At 48.0% G+C, this 26,706-nt stretch overlaps 1 protein-coding gene across 1 annotated transcript; it reads left to right on the top strand.

Annotated features, from left to right (window-relative positions):
• Positions 1 to 72: 72 nt before the first annotated feature.
• Positions 73 to 26,706, top strand: XRCC1 (X-ray repair cross complementing 1). The gene is made up of 17 exons (XM_081031769.1): positions 73 to 293; positions 693 to 785; positions 8,452 to 8,562; positions 18,757 to 18,915; positions 19,691 to 19,765; positions 19,862 to 19,967; positions 20,231 to 20,340; positions 20,416 to 20,527; positions 20,661 to 20,919; positions 21,240 to 21,356; positions 23,788 to 23,881; positions 24,040 to 24,172; positions 24,446 to 24,500; positions 24,590 to 24,729; positions 25,844 to 25,934; positions 26,351 to 26,426; positions 26,518 to 26,706. Exons 1-17 carry the CDS (start codon positions 243 to 245, stop codon positions 26,629 to 26,631), a joined length of 1,896 nt encoding a protein of 631 aa, XP_080887895.1. The 5' UTR covers positions 73 to 242; the 3' UTR covers positions 26,632 to 26,706.

Below are 26,706 nucleotides of genomic sequence, written 5' to 3'. Positions count from 1 at the left end.
AGTGGTGAGGCCAGAGAGAGGCGGGGCTAGAAGAAAAGCTCGTTGCTAGGGAACCCAGCGCCCGTCTCCGGAGAGGCGCGACTGGGCTTGCGCGGGGTTGACGTGCGCGCCGGCGCGCCGCGGTTTGAAAGGCCCGAGCCTTGCGCGCTTGCGCACTTAAACGCGCGCAGGGAGCACCCCCTTCCCGCCCCTAACTCGGACCCTCCTTTTCCTTGGTGTCAGCCGGAGCCCACTGGGTTGACATGCCGGAGATCCGCCTCCGCCATGTGGTTTCCTGCAGTAGCCAGGACTCGGTGAGGGATTGGCGTGGGGGAAGTTGAAAGACGTCAGGGAATGCCGCAAGAATTCCCCACAGAATTCCACAAGACGGAAAGGGGCGCCGCAAGAACTTTTGTTGGAGTGTAAATGGGAACTTCATGGAACTCTGAGGAGGGTCAGGGGAGGCTTTCCAGGAGGCTGTAAAGGAATTCTGGGAGACGCGGAATAGGAGAGCTTCCTTGGAAAGGCCATGGGTGAACTTCTAGGCGGAAGTGTTGTCAGGGGCCCAAGGCAGAGCGTGGGGGGGTTGACGGAGACACTTACACGTGGGGGGTCGCGGGGGGCTTGGGAGGACTCCAAGGAATAGTCTGAGAACTGGGGTCCCAGCTGTCACCTCCGTACCCTAACTGTCTCATTCCCCTTCCTGCCTCCAGACCCACTGTGCAGAAAACCTTCTGAAGGCGGACACTTACCGAAAATGGCGGGCGGCCAAGGCAGGCGAGAAGACCATCTCGGTGGTGCTGCAGGTGATCCTGCCCTACCCCCGTCTCCGTCCTACGAGTCTGCAGACCCAGGGTCCAGACTCTTGAGCCAGGTGGCAGTGGAGGCACTTTCCCTTCTGGGCCTCGGCTTCCTTCCAAGGAAAATGGGCGTCACGATTGCCCCTTAGCGGAGGAGAAAGGTGATCGAAGGACGAGGCCAGGAATGACCATAGGAATCAGACGTGGCCAGTTGTGTCCCTTCTGGGCCTCACTTTCCTCAGCTGGAAGTAAATGAATCATTGCCATGTATCTTGCCTTCTGAAGTCAGTGGGCTCAGGGCTGGACGGTATCTCGGGAGGTCCTCTGAGCCGATAAACCCCATTGTAAAGATGGGGAAACGGAAGCAGAGGGAGGGGAGAAGTGAAGTGGCCAGTCTGAGCTATCATTTCTGGAATGCTGGCCAGGTTCCTTTTGAGTAAGCGCTTACCTTATCTGTATCACACCCCTGTGACCTTGGAGGGAGGCAAACAGAAAAGGGTGGGTTGGCCTGAGATGGCTCCAGAATTCCAAATAGGCTGTTCCTGTCAGGGATAAGAAACTCGTGGGAGAAGGGAGCTACGTGTGTTTTAAGCACCTGCTCTTTGCCTGGTGCCGGCCTGGGTGTTTTACCTACGTGATCCCGCTCTTCACAAGAGTGGTGTGATGTCGGGGCCATTGTCACCAGTAATAAATGGCAGTGCTGAGACTTGAACCCACAACTGAATGTTGGTGCTCTTAACTGCTTTGTCGTACTGCTTTGTGTTCACACACTGGCTTTCTTGATTTTGGCCATGTTTCTTACTTCGGAATGTGGAGGTATTTGGGGAGGGATGTCGGGGGCAAAGCTTACGTGATTCTGTTTGATACTGAACGTAGTCTTGGTCTGTCTCTTGCCCGGTGCCTCTGAAAAAGTTCTAGGCAAAGCCTTTTGAGAATCTGAGGAATCTTTTTCCAGGAAAAGTACACAGTCCTGTAAGGTTTTTCTGAATGATTTTGGGAATTTAAACATCTCATAAGTCCCTAACATAGTAATAATAATGGCAGCTAACGTATATTCAGTGTTAACAACTGCCAGTCACTGTTTAAAACACCTCAACTCATTGAATCCTCAATAAATAACCCATGACCTAGGGTTTATTATTATCCCCATTTTACAGATGAGGGAACTGAGGCCCAGAGAGGTTATACAACTTGCCTGGAGCCAGTGTTTTAAATTGAGGGAGATGACAGTTTGCTGACGGTTTAGTCTTGGGACCTGGATTCAAGCCGCCAGCTCTCTCTCTAACTCACTCTGTGACCTCAGGCAAATTGTCTCATTTCTCTGAACCTGTTTTCTTATCTGTCCATTGGGAATAATGAGATCCAAGCCCAGGGTTATTGTGACAATTGGGTGACATAATGTCTGCAGAAGTGCTCTGACAACATGTGGGTGTTTGTGTAAAGGGAGGGATTCATGTTTTTATTACTGAGTGATGATTCTGCTGGCTCTCTTACGATCAGGTCGCCCTAGGAGAATCACATCCCATTATGTACCCCAGTTAGAGTGGGAACAGAGAGACTAGAGGCAGAAGAGACAGGACATAGGGGTGAGGGAGCCAGAGGGGCCAGAGTGAGGCCCTGGGAGACTGAGGGAGATATTGCTGCTGTCACTGAAATGAGAAACCTGGAGAAAGGGCAGCTTAAGAAGGTGATAGGTTCAGTTGGCATGTCCAGGTTTGATGTGACTTTGAGACATCCTAGGGATGGCATGCAGGAGGCAGTTAGGGATCGGTCTTGGAAAGGAGACAGAGATGTGGAAGTTGTCAGCACAGGGACAGGACCTGTAGACTCAGGAGTGGATCGATTCATTTGTTCATTCATTGATTGAAGAATTATTTATGAAGCACCTCTGTAGACCAAGCTGTTTTAGATACCGGGGCCATGTAGCAGTGGATGCGACAAGACAAACATAGGTCAGTCCTGTGGAGCTTTCATGTTAGAGGTGAAAGTCACAACTGAAACGTAAGTCAGCTGATGAGTGTTGTGGAGGAAAATTAAACAATTAAGAGGAATGGGGAATGCCTCCACTGGAGAGGAGGCAGTGGCAAGAGGTTTTTCTTTAAATAGGGGGTCAGGGAAGGCCTCCCTGAGAAGGTGACATTTGAGCAGAGTGAGCTCTGCAGATATCTGGGAAAGAAGCACAGGCTGCCTAGGCGGGCTGGAGCCTGGCGTGCTGGAGGAACAGCCAGGAGGCCCAAGTGGGTGGGGTGGAGTTAGCCGGGGGGAGAGGTAGGAGATGAGCTAATGGAGTGGGGGTGGTATCTCCCATCATACGGAGATCATGCGGAGACACTCCGTATCTCCCATCATACGGAGATACCGTACAATGGTATCCATTCATAATAAGTTGATGGACATTTGGGTTGTGTCCATGTATAAACGTTTTTATAAGAAATGTTTTATTTATCCAACACACTGACAGCCTGAAAGCCATTGTAAGGACATAAGCTTTTGCTCTGGGTGAGGCGGGAGCCACCGAAGGGCTCTGAGCCAAGGAGGAACACAGTCTGACTTAGGTTCTCACAGAATCCTGGTTTCTGTGTTGAGAATGCTGCAGGGGCAACTGCAGAGCAAGCATCATTGCGGTGCGTAACTTATCCCATGTCAGAGACCCTGTGGGAAATCTAAGTGCATTTGGCAGTTGCCAATATGCAGGGTGACTCCAAATTCACCGAATGTTAATTTTGGTTCTTTTTCAAGCAAGTGATGAGGCAGAAATTTCTGGACACCGAGACTCGTTGACTACTCCGTGGGTTTTTCTACTACCTATAGTTTTTCCTCCCAGCTATATTATACAACATCTGGATATTATCACACTGGGTTCATCCCTCTCTGCTTGTGACAGCCCCACACACCCTTTTTGTTTGCTTTGGCCACCAGAGGCTCTGTGGCCACCCCATCACCTGCTCCCGGGAGGGGCCTTCCCACCTCTTTGCTAACTTGTGGGCCGGAGGGGATGGCTGGCTGGGCACAGGTGTAACTCTGGTGTTCCATCGGAGGTGCGTTCTTTAGAAGAAACGTTCAATAGCAAGGTGGCACAGGTTTCTGTTTTGTTTTTCAGTGGTTTTCTAATCATTTGGCTTGCCATCGTGGCATTTCGAGTTAGTTTGTACCTTCTTTTGATGTGTATGTAACATGCTTACAGCAAAGCACTCAGTTCCGTGAATCCTCACAGCCTGCAGCCTGTGTGCTCTACACCCAGATCAAGTAATAGGACATGCCCAGCTCCCCCGCCCCCTTGCTGTCACTACCCCCGTAAGCATAACCACGGTCCTGATTTTTAACAGCATTGATTCATTTGTCTGGTTTTGGATTTTATATAAATGGAGCCACACAGTATATGTACTTTTGTGTCTGGCTATTCTCACCCTACATTATGTTTGTTAGTTTCATCCCTGTTGTTGGGTGAAGCATTGGATGGTTTGTTCTCATTTCTGTATAGGATTCCATTGTTGGAGAGAACCATTGTGGTTTTGTCAACTGTACTTTTTGAATGGGTATTCTATGCATATGGTGTAAAATTCCAAAGCGGGTACACTGGAAAAGTCCCCTTCCCCACCTGCTTCCATGCCCTCCTGTCCCCTCCCCCAACTCATGCTACCCAGTTTTTCCCTCCTGAGGCGACCACTGTTAGCAGTTTCTTGTGTGGCCCTCCTGGGTCACTCTGTGCACATATAAACATATAAATCCATCCCCTCCACCCCCTTTTAAAAGTACATAGTATATACACTGTTATCCCCTTGCTTTTTTTCAAATAAAAATGTGTTTTGGAGTTCCACTGACCTTCCATCAAGTGCTACCTTATTCTTTTAAATAGTTCATGACGTTGCCTTTCATGGATGCGGAACAATTTTTTTAACAGCATGTCTCTGAGGAACTCTGCAAACCTTCCACGTCTCATTCATTTCACTGTCATGAATTGTATCTTTCTGAGAAAGATGCGCTCAAACCCGGGCCACAGATGACAGTCATCTTGTGTGGAAGCCCTTCTCCTAGCAGCTGAACACTCCTTTGCTGAGATAAAATTCACATAACATAAAATTCACCATTTTAACCATTTAAAGTGTACAATTCAGTGGTGTTTAGTATACTGACAATGTTCTGCAACCATCACACTGTCTAATTCAGGGCGTTTCTGTCCCCCAAAGAGAAACATCATAACCATTAACAGTCACTCCCCATTCCCCTCCCCCAGGTGGCCCCTGATCTACTTTCTGTCTATGGATTTGCTTGTTCTGGACATTTCGTACAAATAGGATTGTATACTATGTAGCCTTTGTGTCTGGCTTCTTTCACTCAGCATAATGTTTTTGAGGTTCCTCTATGTTGTGGCATGTATCAGTGCTTCATTCTTTTTTTACAGCTGACTAATATTTCATCATACGGAGATACTATACAATGGTATCCATTCATAATAAGTTGATGGACATTTGGGTTGTGTCCATGTATAAACGTTTTTATAAGAAATGTTTTATTTATCCAAAAGAAGAAATACAAGGGAGTATATTGTGTGTTTAAAGTAGACGTAGTTATATATGTGATGAAAATCATTCATTTAAAATTGAAATATATACATCCTGCTAGTTGTGGGGCTCTGTGTTTCCTATTGTGGAAGAGGTAAAGTTACTTAGCTTTTACCTCAAGGATTGAAATAGGGGCATGGAAAAGGAGTGTTGTTGGTTTATAGTCAGGCAGTTGGGTCCAAATTTCTCTGCCAGTCATTAGCTGTGTGTGACATATGAGCCTGTCTGAGCCTCAGTTTTCCCATCTATAAAATTGGGATAGTAACAGACCCTTCTCCTTAAGGTGGTTGTGTGGATTCGGTGATGCTTGCCCACGAGGAGCTTCTCTGTGTGGTAGGCAGAATAATGGCCTAAAAGTTGGCCATATCCTAATCCCCAGAACCTGTGAATATGTCACTTTACACGGCAAAAGGGACTTTACAGTTATGATAAAGTTACGAATCTTGAGATGGTGAGATTAGCCTGGGTTATTTAGGGTCCTTATAAGGGAAAGAGGTAGGCAGGAGAACCAAGGTCAAAGGAGATGTGGAGATAGAAGCAGAGGGTGGCATGATGCCATCACTGGCTTTGAAGATGGAGGGAGGAACTACAAGCCAAGGAATGCTGGCGGCCTCTAGAAGCTGGAAACAAGGCAAGGAAACATTCTCCCCTGGAGCCTCCAGAAGGAATGCAGCCCTGCTGAGACCTTGACTTTAGCTCTGTGAGACCAAATTCCAGACCTCTGACCTCCAGATCTGTGAGGTATGTTGTTTTTAGCGAGGAAGTTTGCAGTAGTTTGGTACAGCAGCAGCAGGAGTATACCAAGCACCTGGCGCACGGTGAGACGCTGAAAATCTTAGCTTTGATAATCCTTTTGTGATAGATAGGGACACTGAGGCAGGTGACTCATCAAAGCCAGTTGGTCAGGGAGGGCAGACTCAGAATTATACTCCGGGTATTTGTTCCTTCGGCAAATGGTCACTGAAGGCTTCCTGTCCATCTGTCCATCAGGAATGTACTGAAGGCCTCCTGTGATGACAGTATCAGCTCACGTTTACGGAGGCACTATTCAAGGGGCTTCGTAGGTATTCCTCGTTTGAACTGTCACAGCGACTCGGTGAGGTAGAAGTTGTTACTGTCCCCATTTTATAGGTTAGTAAACTTAGGCTCAAGGGGGGAAATGAAACCGTTTGCTCCAGGATCACACAGCAGTCAGTAAGCAGAGCTGGGAAGGACTAGACGCTGTTCTTGGTGTCAGGGACACAGGAGGGAGTGACTTAGATATTGTCCCTGCCTTCATGGAGCGTAAAAGTCTGGTCCGGGAGACAGATGCTGGACAAACACAAATTAAAACTAATAACTGGATGATATCAAGTGGTCATGATGAAGGAGAAGAAAGCAGGGTTAGGGAATAGAGTAGTACCTGGTGGGAGATGGGGGGCTACTTTGGTTGATTTGATGAGGTGATTTCTGAGGGGAGACCTGGAGGATGGAAGGAGCCAGTCACGGGAGGGTGTGGGGAGGAGTGTCTAGGCTGGGGGGACAGGTGCAAAGGCCCTGAGGTAGGAAGGAGCTAGCCTGTTCTCAAGACAGAAGGAAGGTGGGAGTGGCTGGAGGAGAGCCATCGAATGTGGCGGGCGGGAAGCTGAGAAGTCCCCCAGGGGCTTCTTGTGTAGCTGGGCAACTCCCTGTGCAGGACTCAGCGGTGGAGACAGGCAGAGTGGTCAGGGGACCAGCCCACTCAGCCTTGGGGCGGCCCTCAGCACTGCTTCCCTCTCCAGCACCCGTGAGGTGGACCCTAGCCAGCCTGCCTGGGCTCCCGTCCCAGCTCTGCGGCTCACCAGCTGTGTGACCTTCGAGACGTTACATAACCGCTTCCTGCCTCCTTGGCTCACGTGTAAGAAGGAGATAATAATAGCCTCTGCCTTGCAGAGCCGTTGTGAGGGAGAAGATGCGTGCGTTCCGTGTCTGGCACATCGTGAGCAAGCAGATGTTTGCTGCCACTGCTCTGGTGGTTATTATCTGTTATTATCTGTATCTCTGAACTCCCTTCAGAAGAAGGGTTATTACTACTCTCGCCTCTCACACGTGAGAAGCTGCAGCAGAGAGGTTGTGCGTCCCCCAGGGTGGCACCCTTGGAAATGGCAGGACTGGATTTGAACCCAGGCTTGCCTCACCCCAAGTCCAGGCTTCTTCCTCCCATGTAGGGGTGCTCTGGTGTGCAGCCGTGTGCAGGCGATATTGGGGGGACCTCCAACATCACCTGGGAGGTGATAGGGCAGATGGGAGCATCAGATGATCCCGGGGTGAGGCCAGTGTAGGAGGTGGACTAGGTACCTTTGAGGGTTGGAATAACTTGGCATTCTAGGATAAATACAGCATCCCAAAACTAGCAAGCAGGAGACTTGCCTCGGCCATTCCTAACTGCCTTCTCCCCACCCCATGGCTTTCTGTATCCTTAACTGTCACAAGAGGGTGGTGGGATGACAGGTCCTTTGGGGGAAGCCTTCCTCCAGGTAGCTCTTTCCTTCTATTGACACATAATTATCGAGCATCGACTAATAATGCCTCCGGCATTATGACTGACAGCAGTAGAGTGCCTATTACATGCCAGCTCTGTGGCCACAGTAATTAATGTGTATCATCCTAGATACAAAGATCATCCCCATTTTACAGATGAGGAAACTGACCAAGAGGTTAGAGGTCATATCGCTAGTGTGTGGCAGAGCTGGGATTTGAAGCTAGGATGCAGTGGGGAGCAAAACCAGTCCAGGCCCCTACCCTCAGGGAATTTCCTCTGAGTCCTGTGTGATTGGGGGTGGGTAACTCTGGCAGGTGCTACCAAGGAGAGCTGCATGGCAGCGGGTTATAAGCTGATCTGGCAGAGTCTGGAGGAGTTGGGGAAGCGGTGTGGGGGTTTGTACATTCAGTGAGTATTTTCTGAGCTCCGACTCTGTGCCATGCCCTGTACAGTGGACACAGTGGCACCACTCAACCCTGGCCCCTGCTGTCACAGGCTTGGTATTGCAAGGAGATATGGCAGCTCAGATGGGGGTCATTCCACTCCCGAGGTGCCACAGTGAGCCCAGGGGCAGAGCAGGCACTGACAACAGGCTTTCCCTCTCCTGCAGTTGGAGAAGGAGGAGCAGATACACAGCGTGGACATCGGGAACGATGGCTCGGCCTTCGTGGAGGTGCTGGTGGGCAGCTCTGCCGGAGGGGCCGGGGAGCAAGACTATGAGGTAAGCAGGACCTTGTGATGAGCCCCAGGCTGATCGGCCCCAGATGCTCCATCAGCACTTCTCCCCGGCCTCCTGGGTGCCAGGCGGGGTGGAGATGAATCACACTGACCGCTGCCCTTTGGAGGAGCCCAGTGCACGGAGGAGACGGGAAAAACTGCATGGCCGGGAAGAGACCGAGTTTACCTTGTTGCATAAACAACCCCTTTATTGTGGAATCGCATTCCACTGTGAGCATGTTTTAAGATTCACTCACTGCTTGAGAGCAAAGATATTAAGAGACATTTGTCTTTTTAAGAGATATTTGTCTGTCCCAGAAGCTCTCACAGATGTCCTGGCAAATTGAGATTCTGCATTATGTGGGATGCCTCTGTTAGACACTCTATTTTTGACAAATGTTTATGAGAAGGAATGCCTTTTGCTCTATTACGAATATTTAAAAAGTCAGCACAATCCACTTTTTTACTGCTTGAATTAATTAGATCTGAATTAGTGAGATCATAGTTGGCCAGCTAGTTAATCAAAACACTGTCTTTGGGTAAAAATAAATCTGCTGTGACAAAGTTTACAATTGTAAGTGAATAGACCAGTTTTCTGCAAGATACATTTTTTTTTTGCTTGTAGTGACATTGTTTTTAATTGAGGTATATTTTGCATATAATAAAATGCACAGATCTTAATGTACAGGTCAAAGAGTCTTTGACAAATGTATACACCTGTGCCGCTGTCCCCCAAATCAAGACATAGAGCATTGCCAGCATCCCTGAAAGTCCCTTCCTGTCCCTTTGCAATCACTCCTCCCTACCAGTTCAGGCACCCTCTGACTTCCCTTCTGTCATTATAGACTAGTTTTGCCTGTCTTACAACTTAGTGTAAATGGAATCTTACAGTATGTCCTTTTTCTGTGGCTGGTTTCTTTCACTCAATGTTCTGTTTTTCTGAGATTCTTCCTGTGACTGTGCCAGTGGTCTGTTCCGCTTCATTGCTCAGTCGTTTCCACTGTACGCACAGACCACAATTTGTTTTTCTATTTTGTTGATGGGTGTCTGGGCTGTGGCCACTTTTTGACTATTATAAATACAGCTACTGGAACATTCTTATACAAACTTCTGTGTGGAGATTTGTTTTGGGTAAATACCTCAGCGTAGAGCTGTAGGGACTTAGGTTAGATATGTTTTATTAACCTTATTAGAAATTGACAGTTTTCTACAGTGGTTGTACCATTTTATATTCCCTTTAGCAGTATATGAGAGTTCTTGTTGCTTTACATCCTTACTTATACTTGATACAGCCTTTTTAATTTTTGAAATTTCAGCTATTCAGATGGCTTGTTGTGGTATTTTATTTTGGCTTTAATATGCATTTTCCCAACAAGTTCGGACATCGTGTAACCTTTGATGTACTTATTAGCCCTTCATTTATTTTATTTTATGAAGTGTCTATTTGAGTCTTTTGCTTATTTTTTTATTAGGTTGTTTGTCTTGGGCGTTAACAATGTATATTTTTCAGAGTCTCTTTTTTCAGCTATGTGTGTTGCAGATTTTCCCCAGTCTGTGACTTGCCTTTTTATTATCTTAACACTGCCTCTTAATGTGCAGAAGCTGATAAAGTTCAATCTATCAAGGTTTTATTTTTTTTAAACGCTTAGTACCTTTTGTGTCCTGTAAAAGATATTTGTCCCAAAGTAATGAGAGTCCCCATATTTGCTGTCGCTGCTGTAACAAATTATCAGACACTCAATGGCTTGAAACAACCAACAGAAATACATTCTCTTACAGTTCTGGAGTTCAGAAATCTAAAATCACTCTCCCTGGGCTAAAATCACAGTGTTGGCAGGGCTGCCTTCCTTCTGGTGGCTCCAGGGGAGAACCCTTGTCCGTACCTATTTCAGCTTTCAGAGGCTGCCTGCATTTCTTGGCATGCGGCCCCTTCCTCCATCTTCAAAGCCAGTGATCCCATTACTCTGACATCTACTTCCTCATCTCTTCCCTGATTCTGACTCTAATGCCTCTCTCTTTCTTAAAAAGTCCCTTGTAATTATTCTGGACCCCCCTGGATAATCCAGAGTAATCTCCCTATTTTCAAAATCCTTAATTTAATTGCACCTGCAGAGTCCCTTTTCTGTTCACAGGGTCCAGGGATTATGATGTGGCCATCTTTGTGGGGGGAATTATTCTGCCTTCTGTTATCTACTCTTCTGTGTTTTCTTCTAGAACCTTTATATTTTAAGCTTTTACACCTAAATCTCTGATCTGTTGCAAATGAATTTTTGTATATTGTGTGAAGTAGGGGACAGGTTCATTTTTTTTCCTGTTTGTTTTTTATATGTTCATTGAAAATACTCTTTTTTTCTTAATTTATTAGTTTCAGGTGTACAAGACAAGGTAATACTTAGATGTTCATCATTTATATCCCTCACACTGTGAACCCCCCGCCCCCCATCCACTATCCCTCCGACCTCACACTGAGCCATCACATTATATATATAAAATTATAGTTGGCATTCATTAATGTTTAGCTTCTGGTGTACAATGCCATGATCAGGCATCAATACTCTTTTTTTTTAAAAAGACTTTCCTTTCCCATTGAATTGTTTTGACTCTTGTGTTAAAAATTAATTGACCATATGCATATGTGTGAATTTCTTTCTGTCCTCTATTCTGTTCCATTAATATGTATGTTTATCTTTATGCCAATACCACCTTGTCTTAACAGTAAATATTGAAAACAGATTGTGTTGGACTTCCAACTTTTGTCTTAAAGATCTATTCTAGATCCTTTGCATTTATTTCCATATAAATTATAAAACCAGCTTGTCAATAACTTTCAGACCTACAGAAGACAATTCCCATATGTCTGCAATCAGTTTCCCCGAGTGTTAACACATGTACAGTAGTCATCACTTATCTTCTGTTTCACTTTCCAAGGTTCCAGTTACCCACAATCAGCTGCAGTCCAAAAATATTAAATGGAAAATTCCAAACAATTCGTCAGTTTTAAATTTTGAGCCATTCTGAGTAGCTTGATGAAATTGCGAGACGTCCTGCAGGGAACATGAATCATCCCTCTGTCCAGCATCTCCACACTGAATACGCTGCTTGCCCATTAGTCATTTAGTAGCCGTCTTAGTTATCAGTTGTCGTGGTATCGCAGTGCTATGTTCAGGTAACCTTTATTTTACTTAATATTGGCCCCAAAGCCATTCACGTAAATTTTATTATAGTGTATTATTATAATGTTCTATTTTATTATTAGTTATTATTGTTAACCTCTTACTGTGGCTAAGGTACTATCCAAGTTTTCAGGCATTCACTGGGGGTCTTGGAATGTGTCCCTCACAAAAAAGGGGGGGACTACTGTGACTATTTTTTAGTGAACGGAAAAAATTGCCTAAGTTGCATACATGATGTCCCTGTATCTCTTTATCCCACTCCAGTAGATATTTCCTAAAAATCAAGACATTTTCTTACTTAATCTCTGTGGGGACAGAGTCCCAGAGAGGAGTTTCCAGGCTCTCAGCCTGGTGTGGGGAGGTGCTGGCTTGGGTAGTGAATGACCATCAACTGTGATTGGTTGGCCATCAGCTGTAACCAGTTAGCCAATTGGCTACTGATGTAACTGCAGGTTGCATTGATTGGTTGGTTGGTTGGCAGGCAGAGAAGTGAATGGCGGACTGCGGATCATGTGGCTACTACTGAGTGTGTCTCGCCCCCCCCCCCCAGAGGAATACAGTGGTATGACTCCCCTATCTATGGCTCCATGGGTGTTCCTTTTTGGCCTCACCATATCCTGTGTTCTTATGTAGGGAGTGGGACCAGAGGCCCCGCAGGCCGCCCCGCACATGACAAATGGCGCAGCGAGCAGGGTCTCCCGCAGGACATCTCAGTATAGTTATCAAAATTAGGAATTGATGTAGTATTCTGTTTTCTGACCTCGGATCTTATTCCATCATTGTCTCAATAATGTTCTTTATAGCAAAAGAAACTTTAAAATCATGCAATGCATTGCCTAGTCACATCTCCTTGGCTTCCTTTTAATGGGAACAATTCCTGTGACTATCTTTGTATTTCATGCCAGTGACATTTTTGAAGAGTAGAGGTCAGGGGATGACATTTTTGAAGAGTAGAGGTCAGGGGATTTTGTAAATATCCCTCTGTACAAAATGTCTGCTGTTTCTTCATGATTAAATTTAGATTATACGCTTTGGGCCAGAATACCACCGAAGTGATGTGTTGTTCTCAGTGCATCAGATCGTGAGGCACTTGCTGTTGACTTGCTTCATTACCGATGATGTTAACTCGGAGCATGTGGTTAAGGTTGCGTGGTCCAGGTGTCTCCACTGTACTGTTACAGTTTTGCCCTTGTAATTAATAAGTATCAGGTGGGGAAGTACTTTAAGACTATGTAAATATCTGGTTACATCTCACCTGCATTCACTAGCTTTAGCATCTATTGATTCTTGCCTAGATTACTGCTGTTACTTTAACGATATTTTCAAAAATTTCATTTTTTAGTTGTTAATAGCATAAAAAAATGCAATTGACTTTAGTATATTGACCTTGTATCTTGCAATCTTGCTAAAGTACTTACTAATTTTTGTTGGAGAATCCCTTGGGATTTGTGTAGAGCCCTTGAGATTTTCTACATACAAAATCATATTGCTGTGAATAAAGACAGTTTTCATCCTTTCCAATCTTTATACTTTTTTTTTTCTTTTTCTCATCACACTGACTAGTATATCTAATACAATGTTGAATAGAAGTGATGAGAGTGGACATCCTGGTCTTGTTCCTGATCTTAGGGGGAAAGTGTTGAGTCTGCCACCATTAAGTACAGCGTCAGCTGTAGATTTGTTTATAGATGTCCTTTGTCAGGCTGAGGACATTCTTTTCTAAACCTACTCTGTTGAGAGTTTTTTCCATGAATGTGTGTTGAATTTTATCGAATGCTTTTTCTGCTTTACAAAATACATTTTAACAAATGAGGTTTTCCTTTAACAAACATTCTTATTCTCAAGGTTATGTAAGTTGTAAAAAGGTAAACTGAGGCACATTAAATTTTGAAGAGTTGATATGAGCAAATGATTTGAATTGGGCAGCCAAAACTGGAAATAATTAGGGGCATGCTGTGGGTGGCCTAGGGCAGAGGTGTTTTTTTTTTTTTTTTTTTTTTTTTTATAGAGGACACTGAAGCAAAGCAAAGCAATTATTTAATTGGCTGTAGCTTAAATGGTTACCTTATTTGGGAAATCTAGTTATTTAGCTGTTATGGTAGTTGTTCTTGAGTTTCATTTTCTTAGATTCAAGAAATTTAATTGGCTGTTTATGATTAGTTCTTGCATTTCATTTTCTGAGATTTGAGTGCACTAACTGGCTTATAGTTTGTTTACATAGGTTACCTAACCACTAGAGTTACCCAGTTTCTAGTGACCTCCTTGTTTAACTATTTTAACAAAGTCAGCAGTTTGGGGGACTATTGAAAAAAAAGTTCTCTTTTTTTGGCAAACAGACTTAGATCGAAATTCTACTTTATAATGATGAAAACAGAATTAGTGTGTTTTTAGCAAAAATTTTATCGTATCTGGTAGGTGAATGTTTATTATTCACCCTCTTATCTATCCAGTAAGATGGAATGGCTAGCTCAGGGCTTTATCTTTTCAAAGTCTGAAAATGCCTATGGCAATAATCTCCCATTCTTTTAAGGTTTTTAATAAAACTTCTGCTGGAGTCTCAGATTTTTGTTATAATTTTTAGCCAAGACTGAATTAAAGACTCTGCAGCTTATAATGTTTGGCTTCCAACCAGAGACTAGGTAAGGCTGGAAGAACCAAGAAAGAAAAGGAAAAAGGATAGAGTAGGGCTGGTCAATGTTGATGTCATCTATACCGTAAGGCCTCACTTAACATAGCCAATAGGTTCTGCAACTTCAAGTGAAATGACACTACAGTGAAACCAATTCTACCACAGGCTAATTGATATCAACAAGAGTTGAGTTCCTAAGGCCTCTCATCAGTGTTATAAACATTATTCGAGGACCTGCTGTGCAGATCAAGTACAAGGCACATATTGTAATAGGTAATACCATTTTCTACAAAATCAACATGTTCTTTTTCTTCCCCCTTCCAATTCTACAAAGGAGATTCATAAGCTTTTGAGGTTAACACATTCTGGAGGGTAAAGGTTTAATCCTGGAATCTTACAGATGGTGTTGGATAATAAAAATAGCCTGATAACTAGAGTTGTTTTCTCTTTACAGCGAATGGGTAGAGAGTACAGTCAGAGGAAATCAACCTCTTAGTATCGGTAGCAACTGCCAAACACAGTTTGCATTGCCCCTTCATTTTAGTCACTAGATAAATGCAGTTCTTCTATCAGCTCAAAATCAGGCCTTTTATAAACCATTATAGTTGAGGTCATAGAGATGGCTTCCCTTCTGTATAAATTTCTTTGTCTTCGCTGTTTCCTTTTCATAATCAAAGCTCAGCACAAAGAGACATAAGTTACAGTCTGTGGTTTTCTCAACAAAAGGCTTTTGATTTCTAATTTCACAGCATGTTAGTTAGAAAGAACTAAGTAAGTAACAATATACGCAACTAAAATTGGCTCACTGCATAAGACTCTTTATTGTTTACTTAGGAGGAAAGTCTAGCATTAGGCAGACCCAGAGTTGATCTGGAAGCTTAACAAAGTCTGGGTGCTTGGTTGGCACCTCGTGATTCTTTGGACTTGTCCTCGCAGCTACAAGATGATTGCTGCTGCTCCATCCGTCGCGTAGTAGTATCCAAAGCAGGACTTGGAGAAAATGGAATGGCAGAAATTCAGTGGCACTCTTCCATCCTCTATTTCTCTTTTTCATTTTTTAATTTTTCATTTATAGTTGGCATCCAACATTATTTTATATTAGTTTCAGGTATACAGCATAGTGGTTAGACATTCATATGATTTATGAAGTGATCTCCCTGACTAGTCTAGCACCCACCTGTACATAGTTCCTATACATAGTTACTACAATAGGAGGTCGGACAATTAAGTCTGCGAACTCATCCTAGAAAAAGTGTTACATACCTCACTGCTGAATATCACTACGGTCACCTTCAGAGTACCCCCCTTGGGAAGCTATACAATGAGGCCAGAGCCTAGTCCACCCTTCAAAGCAATTTTGGAACTCGTTTTTCTGGAATGGCCGTCAGAGCTGTCATCATATCATCCTTGATGTCTTGAATGTCATCCAAATGTCTTCCTTTCAATATTTCCTTTATCTTCGGGTAAAGAAAGAAGTCATTGGAGGCCAGATCAGGTGAGTAGGGAGGGTGTTCCAATACAGTTATTTGTTTACTGGCTAAAAACTCCCTCACAGACAGTGCCCTGTGAGCTGGTGCATTGTCTTGATGCAAGAGCCATGAATTGTTGGCGAAAAGTTCAGGTCGTCTAACTTTTTCATGCAGCCTTTTCAGCACTTCCAAATAGTAAACTTGATTAACTGTTTGTCCAGTTGGTACAAATTCATAATGAATAATCCCTCTGGTATCAAAAAAGGTTAGCAACATCGTTGCAACAAATTCGCAAACTTAATTGTCAGACCTCCTATTATTGACTCTATTCCCTATGATGTACTTTACATCCCCATGACTGTTTTGTAACTACCAATTTGTACTTCTTTATCCCTTCACCTTTTCACTGGTGCCACTAACGCCCCTCCCACCTGGCAACCATCACTTTGTTCTCTGTATCTATGAGTCTGTTTCTGTTTTGTTTGTTCGTTTATTTTGTTTAGATTCCACTTATAAATGAGATCATATGGTATTTGTCTTTCTCTGTGTGATTTATTTCTCTTAGCATAATACCCTCTAGGTCTTCCCATGTTGTCGCAAATGGTAAGATTTCATTCTTTTCATAGCCTAGTAATATTCCATTGCATATATGTACCACATCTTCTTTATCCATCTGCCTACTGATGGGCACTTAGGTGGCTTCCATATCCTGGCTATTGTAAATAACGCTTATCCTCTGTTTCTCTTTAATGAGGAAGGCAAATCTTTCCCAGAGGCCCCCAGCTGCCTCCCTCTGAATATCGCATTGGCCAGAACTGGGTCATGCACACGTCCTTGGAGCAGCCATTGGCAGAGGGAATTGGATCATTTAGACCAATCACGGTTCATCCCTTAGTGTTGGATGCACAGCTCTTCCACTCTTGTTCAAAACTACCTGGTCAGTTTTGATTGTCATTTGTTCCTTCATCATACTTTCAGCATCTCCATTTACTTCTTTAAACTATTAAAAATACTTTTATTTTGTGTGTTTGATATATTTTTTAAGGGTTTTTTGGTTTGTTTTTAAAGATTTTATTGGGGAAGGGAACAGTGTGTTTTTCCAGGACTTTGTTGGGGAACAGTGTATTTTTCCCAGAACCCATCAGCTCCAAGTCAAGTCATTGTCCTTCAATCTAGTTGTGGAGGGCACAGCTCAGCTCCAGGTCCAGTCGCCGTTTTCAATCTAGTTACAGGAGGCGCAGCCCACCATCCCATGTGGGAGTCAAACCAGCAACCCTGTTGCTCAGAGCTCGTGCTCTAACCAACTGAGCCATCCAGCCGCCCCGATATTTTCAATATATGAAGCCTTTGTGGGTCTGAGTGTGCAGCTTGTGGTTTCTGCTGACCCTAAGTATGTTAGCGTGTTTCCTCATGCCTCATGGCGTGTGTGTGTGTGTGTGTGTTTCTTGTTAACTTCTGTGCTTTGAGAATACGTATTTGTGAGAAATCTTGGAGGACTTGGTTTGAAGTATGTTCCTCCAAAGAGGATTTGCCCTGATATCATGGTCCCATGATATCAGGTCCCATGATGCTGTATACATGGGACCACTTAAAATGTTCAGCTTGGGTTTTTCTGTCCGGATAGCTAGTATGGATTTTTGCTCCAAGTCTTCGAGAGTACAAACTCGTGATTTGGAGTTCTCCAGAGAGAATTTTTCATTTTTTCTCTGCTGTCCTCCAAGCTAAGGTCTCCCACTGACTCTCTCCCCAAGTCACATTTTCCCCTAATTTACCCACAGAGGAGGGGCCCAGCTCTATGTGATGTGGTGATGGCCTCAGATACTGTTCTTGCTTGGAGCCCAGGCGTGGTCTTCTGTTCCCCTCTGCCACCACCCCTTAGGGCCTTTAAAATCAATCTCTGTGCCACCCAGGGTCAGCACGAGGGTACACACCACATCAGTGCCTACCACTGTACCAGTCAGGGTCTTGCCTGGAGACTGAAACCACACCAGAGAATTTAACAGAAAGAATTAGTAACTGGGTATTGAACTGAAGAGGCAAGAAGACTAAGGTATGATGAAGAACTGAGTTCAGGGAGCAGCTGCCGCCCCTGGGGTTGGGGGAACAAAAGGAAAAGGTTGCAATTACTGAAACGCAGATGTTTAGAAACTTGGAGATGGGGTTCCATAGAGCTGAAAATCAGACCCTGAGGAGGGGGCGCTCATCAGCTGACGCTGGTGTCCCTGAGAGAGGCTGGATGAGGCCGGTTCTGCAAGTATTGGGAAGCTGCAAACTGGACCGGTTGGCTGCCACAGTAAAGGACTGCTGCAGAAGCAGAAGCAGAGGCGAGCCTGGGGTGATGCTCGCAAAACGGGCAGATCTGGCCTCCCTCCTCCAGCCTTGCAGCCTCTCTCTAGCCCCCCCTGTTGGCAGCCGATCAGGAGCAGCTGGAGAAACAGAAATGTTGGGCCTGGCCCAGCATCCCAGAGCTGAGTGTGGAAGAGTGGGTTTGAGCTAAGAGAATCACTTAATAATTGGCACCGCCCCCATCTCTTTGGACTCTGCTCTCTCATTTCTGGCCTCTGATAATTCCCTTTGCTTTGCTTCTGACTCAGCCGTGTGTTTCCAAAAGGTGTTTGAATATTGTGAGTCTTCTCTGCGGGAGGGTTCCTTAGGCCGTGTAACTGTCCATATGAGCAGATGTGGAAGAATTTAGAGAAGGATCATTGAGATCTGGAAGTAGAAGGATCCCTCTGGGGTCTGGCAGGGAGGGACTGACCAGAGGCCCAGAAATAAGAGAAGAGTCTAGAGATCTCAAGGCAGGTCGCAGCGTAAGCTGGATCTGGTTACTCCCTAAACCTCTAGGGCCACCTGCCCTCTTCCCAGGCCCTAGGATGTGTCATTTAAACCAGCCAGATCTGGGTCTCATTTACTGTACCTTCCCTCAGGTTCTTCTCGTCACCTCGTCTTTCATGTCCCCTTCTGAGAGCCGCAGTGGCTCAAACCCCAACCGTGTTCGCATTTTCGGGCCTGACAAGTTGGTCCGGGGAGCAGCCGAGAAGCGCTGGGACCGCGTCAAAATTGTTTGCAGCCAGCCCTACAGCAAGGTACCTAAGGGGGGAGCTGGGGATGTAGAGTCCTTGGTCCTGGCCGAAGAGAGAGCGCAGGGGCCGATGTTGAGTCGCACAGGGCTGGGAGGACAGGACGACTGGGCCCATGAGGAGGCTGGTTCCTGCCTTCTCTGAAATGGGTTTGAGAGCCTCCCCTTACGTGAGGCTTTGTTTCCCGGAGGGAGCCCAGGCCAGGTGAACTGCAGGACCTCAGGGGAGTTGGCGGAGGGGCAACTGACTTGTCGGGGCTGGGCTGGGAGAGTGGGCCTAGGAGTTAACATCAAGAGTGGAGTCAGATGCTGGGTTCAATACCTGGCTACACCATTTCTTAGCTGTGTGACCTTGGGCAAGTGACTTCACCTTTCCGGCCTCAGGGTCTTGACTCTCATAGGGTTGCTGTGACTAGGGTGCTAAGCTGTGGTAACAAGACCCAAATGGAAATGACACCACGCAGTGTAGGTATCCTTACCCATGGAACTATCCTGGGGGGATGTTTGGATGGTCACCCAGGGACCCAGACTCCTCTCTTCTGATGGCTCTATATCCCCAGCTGGCAGAAGGGGAAAGCGCTAATGCACGTAAAGGGCTTAGTTAGAGCCGTGTTGACCCAGAGTTACAGCGCCATACAGCTTGATGTCAGATTGTCAACATTATCATCTGGGCACCTCCCTAAATGAGGAAAAGAGCCGGAGAGCGGTTTCCCTAAGTGAGGAGCTTGGGGCCAGGCCTTGGTCCTTGGCCAGACTCCCTGACTCCCACCCTCCTTTCCCAGGACTCCCCCTATGGCCTGAGTTTTGTACGGTTTCACAGCCCCCCAGACAAAGATGAGGCAGAGGCCTCACCCCAGGTAAGCTCTGCCCGCCACTCCCAAGAGCCTTCTCCCTGCCTCTTCACCCCCACCCTCCAACAGCCCACCCACTGCACTGACCTTGTGGGACCTTAGAAGGTGACCAAGCTCGGCCAGTTCCGCGTGAAGGAGGAGGATGAAGGTGCCAGCTCCCTGAGACCAGGGGCCCTCTTCTTCAGCCGGCTCAATCAGATATCTACTGGTAAGTATGGAAAACTTAAGTCTGGAGAAAGTACCAGGTTGGCACCTAGACTCCTGGGACTGAGGGAGGAGGGGATGGAGGCTGGACCCCTGGGTCTGGGAGAAGAGGGGCCTGGACCCCTGGGTCTGAAGGAGGTGGGGCTGGGGGCTGGGTTCCTGGATCACTGCTGGGTTTTGGGAACAACACTCTTTGTCCCGTGGTTAGGAGCTGAAGGCTCTGAGGGCCCAGCCCTCTCATCCTGGATCTACTTCTTCCCTCTGTAGCCACAGCGAGTGACCCCGCAGGACCCAGCTATGCAGCTGCTACACTGCAGGCCTCTAGTGCCACCTCCTCAGCCTCTCCGGCCTCCAGGGCAGTAGGCAGCACCTCCAAGGTGAGATCATTAGGCCTTGGTGGGGTGGAGAAGGAGGAGAGAATCTAGAGGCCTCAACTCATCTCACCCCCTCAGCCTCATGAGTCCTCCAAAGGGAAGAGGAAGTTGGATTTGAACCAAGAAGAAAGGAAGACCCCCAGCAAACAGTCATCTCAGCCCTCACCATCCCCTCTTAAGAAACCCAAACGTGAGCAAACTGGATTTCTTGTTCCCAGAGGAGTCTGTGCTCCTGTGTTGTAGGGGCGGGCTCGGGATCGGAGGGCAGAGCGGTGGGGTTTAATCCCAGTCGTGCTAACTGAATCTACCCTTTGGCTCCCCAGTGCCAGCAGCCACCCGTACCCCAGCCACCGCCTCAGTCATTGCCCCAGCACGTGGGGCAGTGCCAGGGAAGCCCCGAGGAGAAGGCACCGAGCCCAGGGGACCCCGAGCTGGCCCGCAGGAGCTGGGGAAGATCCTTGAGGGTGTGGTGGTGGTGCTGAGTGGCTTCCAGAATCCTTTCCGCTCAGAGCTCCGAGACAAGGCCCTAGAGCTGGGGGCCAAGTATCGGCCGGACTGGACTCCAGACAGCACCCACCTCATGTAGGCCTGTGCCCTCCTCCTCCCCACCTTCCTGCTACTTCTCCTCCGTCTCCCTGTCCCCTCCATCTTGCTTTCTCTCTCTCTCCCTGTTTGCTTCCTCCCCCACTCCCTCTGTCTCTTCAGCTCCCCGTATGTACCCTCTGCCTGTTTCCTGTCTGATTCTTACGTATTTCCCTCAGTCTCTGTGTCTTTTTCTGTTTCTCCCATATCTGTCTCTCTTTCTCTCTCTCCTTCTCCCTCTCTCTCTCCCCCTTATTTCCTTCTTCCCCTTCACCCCTCAGATCACACCTGACTGACACCCTCCATTCTGCTCCCCACAGCTGTGCGTTTGCCAACACCCCCAAGTACAGCCAGGTCCTAGGACTTGGAGGCCGTATTGTGCGTAAGGAGTGGGTGCTGGACTGTCACCGCATGCGTCGGCGGCTGCCGTCCCGGAGGTGAGGCCTCATGGCATATGTGTGACACACACATGTGTACACACCTACCCCTCATCCCTGTGTTGGGCAGTGCTAGGGATCTGGAGCGAAATCAGACTGGGGCTTGCCAGTGGAGAACACAGGCGCCGAGCCCAGAGTCAGCTGACTTCTGGGGGGGGAGGAGGACGGGGCTGGGAGACACACAGGAGGGAAGGACGACTTGCCTGGGGGTTCACGGAGGGCTCTATGCAGCGTGCTTCGGAGAGGGAAAAGAACCTTGCAGGCTGGAAAACCAGCAGGCAGAGGCTCGGGCTGCAAAACGGAGGGTTGGGGCCTTTTTAGATTCATTCAAGAAGACCCAGCTTGGTGTCAGGCAGGGCTGTGCAATGCTGGGCACCCAGGTATCAGGTCCTGACTTGAAGGCCTCTTACTTTGATGAGGAGCCATCATCAGAGCCAAAACAGTACTGAGGAAGGCCCAAGGGGAGACCTTAAAGAGCGAGGTGGGGTGAGGGGTGTCTTCAAGGACAAGACGAGGTTTACCAGACTGAACAGAGGCGGAGAGCATGCTGGGGTGGAGGAGTCAGTCTGGGGTCAGCCTGGAGAGGTTGCAGGTGGGGCTCAGCTTCCAGTGGGAGGAGGAAGTGGCAGGAAAATGAGCATGGTAGGCTTTGGAGCTGGAGAAGGGCGGGCTCAGATCTGAGACTTGTGGATTGGAAGGTAGACTTGAGTTGCACTCCTAGGAAGGCAGACAGACCCACCTGAGTGTGTTCAGACTCAAGGCTGCACCTGGTGTATTTGAGAGATGGTCTGTGTTTGTGATTGTTGGGGGAGAGGTGAAGGTGGAGGCGGAGGCTGGGAGGTAGGTGGGATCAGCTCAGAAAGGGCTCTTGGTGCCTGGCGAGGCGCTGGGCTGTCCAGGTCCACAGACCTCTCCCTTAGTTCGGGAATCCAAACATCTCTGGGCCAAGAGTGTTTTCCTAGGTTTAGCACAGACTCACTTGGCTGCGTTATCATCCTGAGCTCACGTGAGGCTATTTATGGACTTTATTTATCCCACTGAGTTTGTCATATTTATTACAGAAATATGCATGGTTTTGATTTACAGGCCACTCTTTCCTCCCACCTCCCCCACCCCCAGAAGGTGTTATATAACAATCTGTACACCACCATTTGCCTCTCTAAAATCTGAAAAATTCAAAATTCTGAAACCCATCAGGCTCCCAGGGTCTCTCCATGAACAATGGGGAGCCACGGAAGGTTGGAGAAGGGCCAGGGGCCGGCTCCGTTGTGGGGAGTAGAGTGTTGAGCGGAGGCTGAAGGCAGGGACCCTGGAGAAGGCTGGGGCCTTGGGGACAGAAACGGGATGAGCTGGTGATATGTATTTAAGGACAGAGGACCGGGGTTTGGAGTTTTGTCTGCCTGGGAGGGAAGGAAGATTGCGTGGAAGACAAGGCAACGAGACAAACAGTATTGGCATCAGGGTTTTGACCAAAAAAATAAATTCAGAAAGCATTTTATATTTTAAAAAACTCGATGATGGAAGAGACACTCCAGGGAGATGGCTTTCTCCACAATAATTACAAATTGAGTTTTAAAATTCTTTTCATTAAAGATTTAAAGAATCTTTAAAGAAAAAGCTTAGTAAACCTATCATGGATTCTTCAATCAATGGCTACACTTTAAATCCTCTGAATTTCCCATGAGCTATTGCTTTACACTGAGTGTGATGGGCCTGAACAGTGTTTCACCAGCTTTGAAATAACCAAATCATGAGCAGAAGGGTCTTATGTGCATACCAGAAAAGTAAAGCCAACACATTCATTTGCTTCTGCTGCGTACATTGCCCTGTGATTTGGGGCAAATTAATTAATCTCTCTGTGCCTTAGTTTCCTCCCCTATAAACTGGGGCTAAAAAAGCACCTACTTTAGGATTCAGTGACTCCGTATTTGTAAAGTGTTTAGAACAGTGCTGGGCACATAGAAAATCTCATATAAGTGTTAGCTGTTGTTATTGTTAGAACTAGGAGAATTCTTTTCTTGGAGTGTCAGCAGTTTAAGGAACCATGAATACAGATAGTATCAAGGTCTTTAAAAAATGTATTTGCTTTTGGGAATTTTCCCTTAATTGGTAGGCATTCTCCCAATGAGAAACTGACTTTGATTCTCAAAGGGGAAAATTATTTCTGATTTTTTTTCCTTTCTGAAATGGGGCATTTCTTCCCCAAGAGGGAGGGGCAGCCAGGGAGTGTTCAGGTCTCCTGTGTGGGAGGCTGGGATGACTGGGGGTCAGTGGGGCCTTCTGCAGCTGGGAGGAGGGCAGGCTGAGAGTGACCATGGTTGCAACCCTGGGTATTCAGTAAATGCCAGTGGCTGTTGCTTCCCAAGCATCCTTCCCACCTGCCCCGGAGGAAACTCTGTGCTGTTTGTCTGAGGCCTGATGCCTCTCCTAGGTACCTCATGGCAGGGCCAGGCTCCAGCAGCGAGGACGAGGGGGGCCCTGACAGCGGCAGCAGCGGGGATGAAGCCCCCAAGCTTCCCCGAAAGGTCCGATGCCCCCTGTGCTGGTGGGGGAGGGTGTAGTGGGAGGAATACATGGGTCGGTTGTGATCCCCAAACTCTCCACTCCTGCGGGCACACAGCTCCACACACACTCACACTTACCCTGCCTCTTCCCTCCTCACTGACTCACCCTCCCTCCTCAGCGCTCCCAGACCAAAACCAAGCCCCCTCAGGCAGCAGGACCCAGCTCACCCCAGAGACCCCCAACCCCAGAAGAGACCAAACCCGCCTCACCAGGGCCCCAGGAAGATACAGACACTGAAGGACAGCAGTCAGGTCAGAGCCTGAGGGAGGAGGGGCTGGGGGCCTGGGCTCCTGGGTCTGAGGGAGGAGGGGCTGGGGGCCTGGGCTCCTGGGTCTGAGGGAGGAGGGGCTGGGTACCAGTCAGATGGATGTGGGGGGAGGAGGAGTTTGGGGACCCCAATAACTAGATTTGGAGAGCAATTGAGGTTGGTCTTTGGGATGCCTGCGTGAGAATGGGCAGGAGGGTTACCAGCCTTTCCAGAAGATGAGGCAGACGCCTCACATTAACTAAGCTTCCACTCGCAGAAGGACAAGACAATGGGGCGGAAGATTCTGGGGACACTGATGATGAGCTGAGAAGGTAGGATTGGGGCTGGGTCCCTGGCCTTGGGTGGAAGGCATCTGGTCTGCGTAGTCTTCCCCCACCCCCACCCCTCTTGGCTTCCCCAGGGTGGCTGAGCAGAAGGAACAAAAGCAGCCCACTGGCCAGGGGGAGAATGGCGAGGACCCATACGCGGGTTCCACGGATGAGAACACAGACAACGAGGGGCCCCCGGAGTCTCCCAACCTTCCAGTTCCTGAGCTCCCCGGTAGGAAATCGCTCCCTCCCTCCTGAAGTGGGCTCTGTCTCTCAGTTCTCAGCCGTGACTTGCCCCAGCCAGCCATGGGATCGCTGCTGCCTGCCCTGTGACTTGTCTCTCCATTGCCTCTGCCCCCTCCTTGTTTCCTTAGGCCTATTCCCTTCCCTTTTACATCCTCTTGTCACTTCCTCTGTCCCCCTCTTTACTTCGTGCTATGACCACCTCCATCACACCCCTGGCCAGGCCTGACCCCCTTTGGCTCCACTCCAGGTGTTAACGGCCCCGCCCTCACTCCAGGCTTCAACCTCCCTCCCTTCAGGATCACCTGGGGGCCTTTTAAAATCTTCCGATGCCCAGGCCTCACCCCCCAGGTTCAGTTCTGTCAATATGGGGTGGGGCCTGGGACACAGATGTGGGCACTGATTTCTGTTGGGACCTGGGTGGTGTTGGCATTGTTGTTTGTCACCCCAGACATGAATGTGGGGGGCATGGGGTGGGGGTCAGGCATCAGAGCCTCTGCCGGTGGAGAATGGAGGGAGAAGCCAGGCAGCCAAGGGCTGAGTGGAGGTGAGGTGCAGTGGCCGCTGGAAGAAGCTATCTCCCCTGGTTCCTTGTGGGTGATGGGCAGGAAAGTACTCTGCTCCTGCAAAGCCCCAAAAGTGGCACCAGCGAGTTGATGGCCAGGAAAGCCAGGGTGAAATGGAACGAAGAGCCAACCTGAGGCTAAGGGCCAGAGAAGGCACTAGTGGAAAAGGAGTGAGACAGCCTCGGTGAGGAAGTGGCCGGCTAGATAAGTTTCCGACCGGGCCAAGCTCATTAAGTGGCACCAGCCCCTCTGTGATTTTCCTCGGGTAAGAAACACGTAGTCATAGGAATTGGGTCTACATTTAAGAAAAAAAAAAAAAGGCAAAGCAAAGCTCCCCATGAAGTTTAAAGATTTTACAAGGCTCTGCTGGGCCTGGCCGGGAACCGCTGCTCGTCACTCCACCAGCTGTGCGTGAACACCCTGTCCAGCCACTGGCCCGGCTGGCCCTCCTGTCTTGCCTCCAACTGTTCCGTGGCTCCTGGCTGCTGCTTGGAACTGCAGGGCCCTCACGTTGGCTCTTCCATTGTCTCCCCACAGACTTCTTCCAGGGCAAACACTTCTTCCTGTATGGGGAGTTCCCTGGGGACGAGCGGCGAAAGCTCAGCCGATATGTCACAGCCTTCAATGGGTCAGTCTCTAGGGGGTGCAAAGGGGGTGCTGGGTCCAGGGGAGGGGATGTGTTAAGTTTGGGAAGGAAGGTGATCGGGAGGGTGGAGAAGGGGTGTACCTTGCAGGATGGGCACAGGCCATGGAGTTCAGTGCCAGCCCCACCCCCTGTGCTGGGCAGCTCTGCTGCATACCTTCACCTCCGTTTCCTCTTCTCTAAAGTGGGGTTCCCCACCACCCTTCCGAAAGGTTTAGTGACAGTGGGAACTGTTGGTATTGTGTCTGTGGCAAAGCTGGCACGTGGGAGAATGGGGAATCCACAGGCAATCTCTAGGGCACACAGGTGGGGATAGGCGAGGCCGGCCTTTGAGAATGGTTGGGGAGTGGGGTGTCAGCAGAGGCGGCACCGATTCTCGGCCTCTTTTCTTTTCCCGCCAGGGAGCTCGAGGACTATATGAGTGACCAGGTCCAGTTTGTGATCACGGCACAGGAATGGGACCCCAGCTTTGAGGAGGTGAGTCCAGAGGGGCAGGGAAAGGGAGACCCAGCCTGCCCTTTTATCATCTCCATCCCCTCCTCGCTCACACGTGCACCCTCCTCCCCAGGCCCTGGTGGACAACCCCTCCCTTGTGTTCGTCCGCCCGAGATGGATCTACAGTTGCAACGAGAAGCAGAAGTTACTTCCTCACCAGCTCTATGGGGTGGTGCCACAGGCCTGAACACACACAGGCACACGCACGCACACATGCACACAATGTGCACACGCGAGTTTAATAAAAGTGACTTGGTTTAGA

Source organism: Rhinolophus hipposideros, assembly GCF_964194185.1.
Source record: "Rhinolophus hipposideros genome assembly, chromosome: 21".
In the NCBI taxonomy this organism is placed as follows: domain Eukaryota; kingdom Metazoa; phylum Chordata; class Mammalia; order Chiroptera; family Rhinolophidae; genus Rhinolophus; species Rhinolophus hipposideros.
This window is presented reverse-complemented; position numbering and strand designations above follow the sequence as displayed.